Source organism: Chaetura pelagica, unplaced genomic scaffold (genome assembly GCF_000747805.2).
Source record: "Chaetura pelagica isolate M959 unplaced genomic scaffold, ChaPel_1.0 scaffold107, whole genome shotgun sequence".
NCBI classification, from domain to species: Eukaryota; Metazoa; Chordata; class Aves; order Apodiformes; family Apodidae; genus Chaetura; species Chaetura pelagica.
The window spans coordinates 978,464-988,989 of NW_009953979.1; the positions used below are offsets into that span (position 1 = coordinate 978,464).

The 10,526-nt window shown below is 51.5% G+C and overlaps 2 protein-coding genes across 2 annotated transcripts in view; one reads left to right on the forward strand and one right to left on the reverse strand.

The window, feature by feature from the left end:
• The window catches only part of NUGGC (nuclear GTPase, germinal center associated), a 9,773-nt gene extending 7,352 nt beyond the window's left edge, over positions 1–2,421 (forward strand). The window contains 4 exon segments of the mRNA XM_010002218.1: positions 416–590; positions 1,254–1,390; positions 1,921–2,011; positions 2,354–2,421. Of these exon segments, the coding sequence (XP_010000520.1) occupies positions 416–590; positions 1,254–1,390; positions 1,921–2,011; positions 2,354–2,421 (471 nt within the window).
• Positions 1–10,526, reverse strand: part of LOC104392784 (L-gulonolactone oxidase-like) — a 41,963-nt gene that overhangs the window by 17,271 nt on the left and 14,166 nt on the right. The window contains exons 7-12 of the mRNA XM_010002219.1: positions 10,392–10,499; positions 9,933–10,009; positions 8,392–8,541; positions 7,580–7,744; positions 7,049–7,139; positions 6,520–6,715 (exon numbers count right to left, since the gene is read on the reverse strand). Coding sequence (XP_010000521.1) covers positions 6,587–6,715; positions 7,049–7,139; positions 7,580–7,744; positions 8,392–8,541; positions 9,933–10,009; positions 10,392–10,499 — 720 coding nt within the window. The 3' untranslated portion in view covers positions 6,520–6,586. The remainder of the gene's footprint in view (positions 1–6,519; positions 6,716–7,048; positions 7,140–7,579; positions 7,745–8,391; positions 8,542–9,932; positions 10,010–10,391; positions 10,500–10,526) is intronic.

The window sequence follows — 10,526 nt, forward strand, 5'->3', positions numbered from 1 at the left end:
TCAGCAGGAGGTGAGGTCGTCTTGTGAGGGGAGAGGGAGGACCACGAGGGGCTGTGCAAGCAAGAATGAGCTCCAGGAGAGGCGACAGGGGGAAAGCACCTTCTTTGTAAGACCTGTTGACATGATTGGCTCTTTTTCAAGATCCTGTAGAGGTGAGAAAGGCAGACAGGAGACATTCCACCTTGTCTTTAGCAAGCGTAGTACTGAGGAGGGTGTTGAGCCCATTCACTAGTTCTTGTATCCAGGCATAAAACTTCCCACTTGGACATTAGGACAGCATAGGATAGAATATGTTCAGCTGGAAGGCACATCTTCCACATTAAGTCAGAGCACGATGAAGAGGTGATGCCCACTGGCATCAGTTATCTGCTGAATGCCGCACTTTAAATTGTCTTCATGAGATTGTTGCTATCAGGTTGTTAGCACAGATAATTTTTTACAACTGAACCGTGGTGTCAAGCATCTGAAGTTCTTCTTGCAGATAGACTTCATCATGAGGGAGATCGAAAAAGTCATCCTCCAGAGGAAAGGCAAAATCTACGAGTCCGTTGCTGGATCCATTAAAGAGGACCTGCTGCCATACTACAAAGGTATGACCAGTCACCTCATCTTTTCTTCCCTTGATACTGAAGGTTCTTTGAATTTCACAGAATAACCCCAATACGGGCTCAGAAAAGGAGTCCAGTCTTACAGTCTGCCTGTTGAAAGGCTGTGAAGAAGTCCAGAAGGCAAAAGGATTGCTTGGTCCTCAAGTCAGAGAGGTTTCCTAAGGTCCAAAAATAAATCATGCTCAAGTAGAGTAGATGAGCTGCCTGCCTTATTCTAAGTTGCTATTTCTTGTAAACTATGAAGGGTTTTTTTGCTAATGAATTTGTTGCTTTTTGTCTGTCTTCGAAGGACATCCTTCCTGTCTCCTTTAGCATCCTAAAGGATAAGCTCAGGAATTCGTTACTGCCTTCCTTTCCCATCAGTAGGTGGCATACTCAGAAAATGAAAAAAGTTAAAAGCCCAGAATCCAAGTCACTCGTGTTTCCTGTAGGAAAACACCTCAGTTACTTGATTAGGTAATTCTGAAAATGGGCTGCTGGGCCAGTTAGCCGAGCCTGAGCAGGGAAGTGTCATGGAGATGGGTCACCTCCAGCACAGCAGTGCCAAGCACTGCATTTTCCTTTCCCAAACCCACCACTAGTCCTCCTCCCCATGGGCATGTTGGGCCTGGATCTCAGTGTGACAAGTCCCCTCTTTACCAACAGATGCTGCCAGCCAAAGAGGAGCACAAGCCTACGCGAGGATGCAAACCATCCTTAGTGAGGGTGTAAAGACAGAGCTGGAAAAGGGGATGTTTGAAAAAGTGCAGGCAAGCATGAGAAGCCACTTTGAAAGCCTGAAGGTAAGTTGTGCACCTTCTTGTTCCTCAGGGACCTCTCTACAGCCATGGGCAGTGTCTGGGGGTAGAGGACAACGTCTCAACAAAGGATCTGGTGAACATGTGTGTGGTAATGTGAAGGCATCTCCTTGCAAGACCTTGGCATCAGGAGGCTCTCACATACCCTGGGAGGCCACTGCTGGCAGGAGCCATCTCCAGTGGTGCCCACAAGTGTCACTGATGTCATTAATCCATCAGGGCTGCTCACCATGGTTGACCTAGCTTAACACACTGATGTGAATCTGAGCCCTGCACTCGGTGTCTGCTCACAAGTATCTATCTTGACTAGCAGTTGTCCTCCATAATTGGCAACCGCATCACTCCTGTCCTCAAACTCATATTGATTTGGGCTTTGGAGTAGCTCAAAGTTGCTGCCTCTGCATTTGACAACTCCTCAGCCCAGCAGGCAGGAACAGGGGATCTAGGGGGTCAGCTGGGTGAGGGGCACCAAGCTCTGTCTGTGGCTCATGCACTCGGCTGTGTGATGGCTGCAGGGGGAGATCATTGGGAAGATGAGGAAGGACTTTTCCGATGTGCTCAGCCTCGCCTTCTGCCCATGGAGCCACCTCAGTGGCCAGCTGCCAGGTACAGTCCCAGTGCACCGGCTTGGGGAGGGGGGGATGTCTTGGGCACTGCCTGTGGCCCCAGGTCCCACACCCCAGTTTTGGAGGTACATCAGGGCAAGGCAACAGGACAACAGGACTTCCCAGCTGTGGCACTGCCCAAAAGCTGCTTGTTCTCATGCAAGTCACCTTCTCCTTCCCGTGCTCCAATTCCCAGACCTTAAACAGCAAATAACCAAACCCCATAGGAGAAAGGAACTCGGTGAGGGTGGGAGATCATTTCAAGAGCAAGGAAAGGGGAGAGATTTTCTGTGAACAAGCAGCAGATGTCTAGCTGTCTTTAACAGACTCCTTTTTTTTTCAGATTTCAGGGATGAGTTCGACTCTATCCGCAACATTCACGAGAACCTGCGTTCAACTGGAAATGCTTAGAGTGCTGCAGGGATCATCTCAGATGATTTTGGCTTTATTATTCATGGCTATGTTTACTCTGTGGGCTGATAAGCAATCACCTGACTGAATTCTTCCCCCTATAAAAGCATTTCTGAGGCACTTCATATGCACTGCAAAGAACTGTGCAAGTAAGAGTCTTTGACATTCCCCAAGCACCTTTCCTCTGCATGCCATGATGAGTCCCACACGCTTCAGCACTGATCCCATGGTGCTCCAAATTTGTCTGCTTGTGATGGGCATCACCCAGGACCATGGGGTTGACACTTCCCCAGGAGGAGTGGAATCAGCATCCATGTCTATGAGCAGGTTAATGTGATTCCCTCAGCCATCACACCTCGGTGCTAGTTAATGCTTGTAGAGATAAGTCTTTCACCCCATAACCCACCATGTTTAAACACCAAATGTACCCTGGTGTTCCCTGTGCCCTTATAACTCTTTTGATACTCTGGATGTTGCTAGTAAAATAAAAACATGCAGAAAAAAAATTGGCTTGTACTTTAAGTGCTCCTGTGAAAATCACACCTGGTTAAAAATTACTCCAAAGAGCTGCTGAGGGAGTGCTGCAAAATGGCCCAACAGAATGGGTGTATTATTTCCAGAGGAAAGCAAGGCAGAACCTCTGGTTCTCCAAATGAGAAATGGTGGCAGCAGACAGCCAGCCTCACAGCAGAGATTTAACACCAAGGACAACACTTTTCTGGTGACAGAAAAGCTCACGAGCAAGGGAGAAATACCTGAGGGGAGCACTGAGTAGGGAGAAATCATAGAATCATTGAATCATTCCTTCATCTTGAAACTCCCTGTCCTTGTCAAAAGTCCTTCCCCAGCTTTCCTGTAGCCCCTTCAGGTACTGGAAGGTGCTCTAAGGTCTCATTGGAGTCTTCTCCAGACTGAACAACCCCAAGACAGAAGTGGAAAAGCTGATGGGAAAAAGCTGTTCAACAGTCCTTTGGGAAGGCCCTGACTGTTGTGTCAGCGTGTCCATTGGTCACACACAGAAAAGGGGCTGAGGGGAGACCTTCCTGCTCTTTATGACCACCTGAAAATACTGTGTGCCCCTTCTCCCAAGACACAAGCAATGGGTCTGGCAGCAGAAACAGCCCCCGACACAGGCCAGGTCTGGCTGCCCACACCTGCACACGTGCCCCTGTGGGGTCAGCAGGGAGGGCAGGACCCCTTGGCCAACAAACAGGGTCCACAGCCAAGAGGCTGCACCCCAACCAATTGGGGACTGTGGGTCAGAACAGCCTGGCTGTAAGTAGGAGGTGAGCGGGAGGAAGGCCGAGTGATCTCAGAGCAGCGGGGCTGCTGTCGGGAACCTTCCTTGTGACTTGGGACACAGGGAACCTTCCTGGGATGGAGTATCCTCGCCCTCCTTTCCATGAGGGCCTGTTTCTTCTGGAGAAATCCTGGAGTGAGCCCCAACCCTTGGGGATGAGTGATTCCATCTGCTGGAGACTCTCCATGAGGCGTTTACCTCTGGTGAGTGGGTGTGTGCGTGCCCAGGAGTCACTGTTCTTGTGTCATCTTGTGATAATAACGGCCCTGATGGGTTCATCAAACCTGTCATTCATTAAACATTACTGGAGTGTTGTTTGAGTTACCCCTTTTGTCTTGGTTTTGGCTGATAGATTTCAGTTACAAATTAAAGTTTGCTTGAGTTACTGTCTGTGTGGAGTCATTTCCGTGTAACTCCGACAGCAGGACAAGAGGAAGCAGCCTCAAGTTGTGCCCAGGGAGTCTTGGATTGGATATTGGGAACAATTTCTGCATGGAAAGGGTTTTCAGGCCCTGGCACAGGCTGCTCAGGACAGTGGTGCTGTCCCCATCCCTGGAGGGATTTCAAAGTCATGTAGCTGTGGTGCTGAGGGACATGGTTTAGTGGTGGCCTTGGTAGTGCTGGAGTAATGGACATTTTACAAGGGCAGGGAGTGATAGATTGAGGGGGGAACAGTTTCAGACTGAAAGTGGGGAGATTGAGATGAGATTTTTAGGAAGAAATTCTTTGCTGTGAGGGTGGTGAGACACTGGCCCAGGCTGCCCAGAGCAGCTGTGGCTGCCCCATCCCTGGCAGTGTTGAAGGCCAGGTTGGATGGGGCTTGGAGCAACCTGGTCTGGTGGGAGGTGTCCCTGCCCATGGCAGAGGGGTTAGAGTAGATGATCTTCAAGGCTCCTTCCTACCCAAAGTAGTCTGGGATTCTATGATCTCACTCACACCCCTGGGTTTTGCAGGACATCAAACTATTACTGTGAAGCTGAAGCACAGCATCAAACTCCCATTGCTAAGCTGATGTAACACTGACTGGGGAGCAGAAATATACCCTGTCACTTCAATCCCAGACCTCAAAGCATTTGTTAATGATTACTGAGGGATAGAAACAGAGATGATGGTGAAGGCAACTGCAGGACAATATGTTATTCAGCCTCATAGAGTGTGCCAGACTTGTGCTGCTCACCAGGAAGAACTTGTCCAGGTTTCTCCTGTATGCACCTCTTGCAGACTTCACCCCCTCTGGAGAGAGGAGCTTTCCCTCTGGGTGAAAACTTGACTCCTTCTTCATTGGGTGAGTGATGGCCCATTTTGGGTTATTGGCCATTAACCTTAAGAATTTGAAGTTGTCTGTGTAGTATTAACTTCTGAACAACCTTCTGAACCTGTGGGTTATTGATGTTTGACAGAGTCTCAAACCAGTTTCAGTTAAAGTAAAACTTAGTTTGATTTTATCATCAGCTTGTGAGGGAAAAAAAAATTCATCCCATTTAGGGATCAAGCCCAGTCAGCATGGGTTTATGCAAGGCAGGTCCTGCCTGATGAACCTGATCTCCTTTTAAAACCTGATGACCTGACTATTGGAGAAAGGAAAGGCTGCAGATATTGTCCATCTGGACCTCCAAAAAGCATTTGACACGGTTCCCCATAGAACTCTCATTAAAACCTGGCTGCTCATGGCCTGGATGAGCACATGATCTGTTGGATCAAGCACTGGCTGGATGGTCAGACCCAGAGAGTGGTGGTCAGTGGAGTCAAGTCCAGCTGGGTGCAGTCACATGTGGTGTTCCTCAGGGCTCAGTGTTGGGACCATTTCTGATTAATATCTTTATTGATGATCTTGATAAGGACATAGAGTGTATCATCAGTAGGTTTGCAGATGACACCAAGCAAGGCAGGAGTGTTGATCTGCATGAGGATGGGGAGGCTCTACAGAGAGACTTGGATAGATTAGATCATTGGGCTCATGTCAATGGTCTGGGCTTCAACAAGGCCAAGTGTCAGGTCCTGCACTTGGGCCACAACAACCCCAGGCAACGCTCAAGGCTCAGGGAAGTGTGGCTGGAAAGTGTCTGGCAGAAAAGGACCTGGGGGTTTTAATTGACAAGTTGCTGAATATGAGCCAGCAGTGTGCCCAGGTGGCCAAGAAAGCCAATGGCATCCTGGCTTGTGTTAGAAACAGTGTGAGCAGCAGAAGTAGAGAGGTGATTGTCCCCTGTCCTCAGCACTGCTGAGGCCACACCTGGAATTTCGTGTCCAGGTTTGGGCACCTCAATCCAAGAGAGACATCGAGGTGCTGGAGTGAGCACAGAGGAGGGCAACGAAGCTGGTGAAGGGCCTAGAGAATAAATCTTATGAAGAACCCTTGAAGGAGCTGAGAATGTTTAGTTTGAGGAAGAGGAGGCTGAGGGGAGACCTCATCAGTCTCTACAACCACCTGAAAGGTCACTGTAGAGAGGTTGGTTCTGGTCTCTTCTCACAGGTAATTAGTGACAGCACAGGAGGGAAGGGCTTCAAGCTGCATCAGGGAAGGTTTAGACTGGACATTAGGAAGGATTTTTTCACAGGAAGAGTGGTCAGACACTGGAACAGGCTGCCCAAGGAGGTGGTTGAGTCACCATCCCTGGGTGTGTTTAAGGGTCGTTTGGATGTGGTGTTGGTTTAGGGGAGAACTTTGTAGAGAAGGGATGATGGTTGGACTCAGTGATCCCAAGGGTCTTTTCCAACCTGAATAGTTCTATGATTCTATGATGCTATGATTTCTTGTTTGTTTGTCATCCTGGCTTGGTTTTGTGAGCTTCCAAGACACTGTCCTGAGAACTGGGGCTGATGGCTGATTTTGACTTTTTGCCTCCATCCCCCACATTGCCCCCATCAGTAGAACACTTTTTCCAGGTAGGCATTAAGGAACATCCCTGTGGGGTCCAGCTTCTCCCGGACAGAGCAGAATTTGGGGAAAGCTGGATACATCTTCTCGAAGTCCTTCCGGGTGCAGCTATGGGCCTACAAGAGAGAAAATGTCATGGGGGGCGGGAGGGGTGCCCATCAGTAAGGAACATGTTGCTGGCCCTAGACCCCCACCTTCACATGCTGTTGGAAGCCCCTGCAGAAGTGGTGGGACCTCCATCCCTTTATCCACAATGCCTGAGGTGGGTAGCAAACAGGGGAATGCCACCTCTTTGAGGCAGCCACCTCCCTCTGGGATCAGCCTGATGTGGGGGCCCTTCTCTGACCCCCACTCCACTGCAAGCTCCCCTCCCATGAGGAGCAATGATGGGAAAGGGGAAGGGACCTCCCCGTCCACAGACCCTCTCCTCCCAGAGGAGCCATTAGTACCTTTGCCCAGTGTGGTCTCCCACCGTGTTTCTTCATGATGCCCTCATAGGTCAGCCAGTAGTTGAGGCGGGGAACATTCTTCCCATAGGGCCTGGGAGAGATCAGGCAGGGAGGATCACTAGCAGGAGCTGTGGGGGACTTTGCATACCCAGGAAACCTCCCCAAGAAGGACAACCCCAGGGATCCACCACAGGCTCTTTGACCAGCACTGGGTGATGGAAACCTTTAGGAACCAGCATGCCACCAAAATTTGGCCAGTGGACCCTCACATGGGCCAACATCCTCAAGAAACAGGGGTGGTGGGCTCTAGGGTGCTCCAAGGCCACCTCATCCCTTCTGGCTTTGTGCCTGCAAATGTCTGAGCGGGGTGACCTGGCAAAGGTGCAGGACCTCGTTCAGCCCCGCTGGGAGCTGGTGTTGGTGTGGTTGAGCTGGGCATTTGCTGCCACCAGGTCTCCAGGCATGGCTTCCACTGCACCAGCACCCTGACCCGGGGAGGAGGAGAGGAGTGGGACAGGGGACATGGCTGACCTGTACATGATGATGTTCATGTAGCAGCTGTCCTGCTGGAAGCAGGGGCTCAGCCAGATCTCGTCCCCCCGAGCAAAGCGCACCTCCACGGGGTAGTGAGCCACCAGCTTGGGGTTGTTCTCCAAGGCAGCTTTCAGCTCCAGCAAAGCTTCCTTTGTCTTCTCACTGCCCAAGAGGAGCCCCCAGCCCTGGTTAATGCCAGCACGGGCACAGCCAGCTCTCCTGGGTACTGGGAGAGCAGGTAGAAGTGGTCACCAAGCCACTTCCATCATCCCTCAGAGGCCTGGGCTAACTGGGGATGTGCCAATGGATTGGAAATTGGCAACTGTGATGCCCACCTGCAAGACGGGCTGGAAGAAGGATCTGGGGAACTTCAGGCCTGTCAGCCTGACCTCAGTACCTGGGATTGTTACGGAGCAGATCATCCTGAGTGCCATCATGTGGCACATGCATGGACAATGCAGCGATCAGGCCCAGTCAGCTCAGCTCAAACCACTCTTTGGGTATGAAGCCCCATACCTGCAGCTCCATCCCTGGCCCCATCCCAGGCTAATTCAGGGAATGGCTTGGCATGTCCCAGCATATCCCACCCATTGCTCACCAAGCTCTAGGACATGGTGTGGTATGGATTTGGTACCCCAGGATAGAGATGCAGAAGGGACCCCATGCTAAGCTTGCAAGTAGGAGTTATGCATGTAGGTCCCTTTCTTCATAGATTTGCTCCTGCTCCAGGCAACCTGGGCTGGGGCAGAGCCCAAGCAGAATATGGCACATGGTCGGGAGGGACAGGGAGGATCTGAAGAGTCACTTACATGGGGATGGCCCAGTCTTGAACATGCTGCTTGAAGCGACACTCATAGTTGAAGATCTTATAGCTGATGGCAATATTCTCCACCCGGGAGCTGAAGAGGAGCCAGAAGAAGAAGCGGTTGATCCAGCACACCAACCTGGGCACGAAAGTGCTGCAGGGGAAAGAGCAAGAGGGGAGATGTGACCCTGGAACTGCTACCCAGGAATTTGCCAAGGGCAGAGTGTGAACTGTGATGCCACAAGCCACAGCCTGGGGATAGTGGGCAAGGAGACGCCCTCTCAAGGGTCTGTAGGCAAAGTAACAAAGCTGCTGCTTCCCCCACAAAGCACTGGAGCCCATGGGGTTCTGCCCTCCAGGAGCTCATTTGTGCTCATCTCACCTGATCTTGGACCATACACCCTTGCTCTCAGCTCCCTCCTCTTCCTGAAAGCTAGAAAAGGGCTGCTTGGACATCACCTTTATTGAGACCTCAGTACCTCCCACTGGGCATCCTGCCACTGGGGAACTGAAAACTACTGGGCACAGGGTGGAGTGGCAGGGTGGACCATTCGGCAGAGTCCTAAGTGGCCACAGTCCTTCTTACCCCTCTTCAAGACATCCAGGAGGGCTCTCCTGTGCCACCAGGATTCTGCTTTCCAGCCCATGGAATCACAGAATAGTTTGGGTTGGAAAAGACCATTAAGTATCATCTAGCCCAAGCCCCCTACAGTGAGCAGGGACATCTTCAACTAGATCAGGTTGCTTACAGACCTGTCTAACCTGATATTGAATGTTTCCAGGGATGGGCCATCTCCCACCTCTCTGGGCAACCCAGGCCAGGGTCTCACCACCCTCACAGCAAATAATTTCTTTCTCAGATCTCATCTCAATCTCCTCTTGCAGCTTGAAAACGTTCCCCCTCACCCCGTCACTTCCTGACATTGTCAGAAGTCCCTCCCCAGCTTTCCTGTAGCCCCTTCAGGTCCTAGAAGGTGCTCTAAGGTCTCCCTGGAGCCTTCTCTTCTCCAGGCTGAACAACCCCAACTCTCTCAGCCTGTCTCCAGAGCAGAGCTGCTCCAGCCCTTGGACCATCTCTGTGGCCTCCTCTGGACTCACTCCAAGAGCTCTATGGCCTTCCTGTGCTGAGGACCCCAGCACTGGACCCAGCACTGCAGGGGGGTCTCACCAGAGCAGAACAAACTGCTGGGCCTCCACAACCTGGCTGGGTCTCCTCTCTCCACACGGACATGCTCGCAGGAAACCCCATCCTCCAAAATGCTCCTTTGCAGCTGCAAACCCTCTGTGCACACGAGAGGGCAGTGCAGCCCCAGGCAGCAACCCCAGCCCAATCCCACTCCTGCACAAAAGACTGATGGTGTGGAGACCAAGCATCTCCTACTACCCCAGGGATGGACACTGGATTCCTCCCTTGCCACTTTCACTGGGACTCCCAGCAAAGCAGCACCAGTTTCAATAGAGAGATGCAGAAAACAGATGTGGGTGAGGCCAGCCCTGGACAAACCTCCCTGACCCCCACTCCCTCTGCCCAGAACATGTTCCTACCTGATCCAGAGCAGGAACTCCAGCAAATAATAGCCAACCGCATAATCCCACAACCAGCTGGCAGAGGATGAAGAGGGCTGCAAAGCCAAGCAGAGGAAGATGATGGTCGTCAGGAAATAGCAGGGTTTGCAGCCAATGGGCATGAAGGGTTCTGGACCAGGACCAAGCTGAGAGCAGGGGTTTGGAGAAGGGAACACTCAGGACTCCCAAAATCACTCTCCTGTGATGAAACAGGGCCAAATCCAGTCCCAGAAAGAGACCAGGCTTTGTCATGAGGATGCTGAGAGCTTGGACAGCCCCAGCTGCATCTCCAGATGGTGGAGCATGGGCAGAGTGCAGCCCAACTCCAAAATTCACCGTCAGCTACCCCAGCAGCCCTTGCACTTCAAGCCCAACTTAAAACAACAGTTATGAGAGGGCACCCAGCCCTATGCATATGTGGAGCCTGGTGGGACCTGCCTTGCTGGTGGGATCCTGGTAGATGACGCTGACGTTCTCGCTGTGAGGAAACCACAGGAATCGGAAGTATTGGGATCTCTTCAGGTGGTCATCCAGGTGATCGAGGACCTGCAACAAGCAGAGAAATGCAGGCTG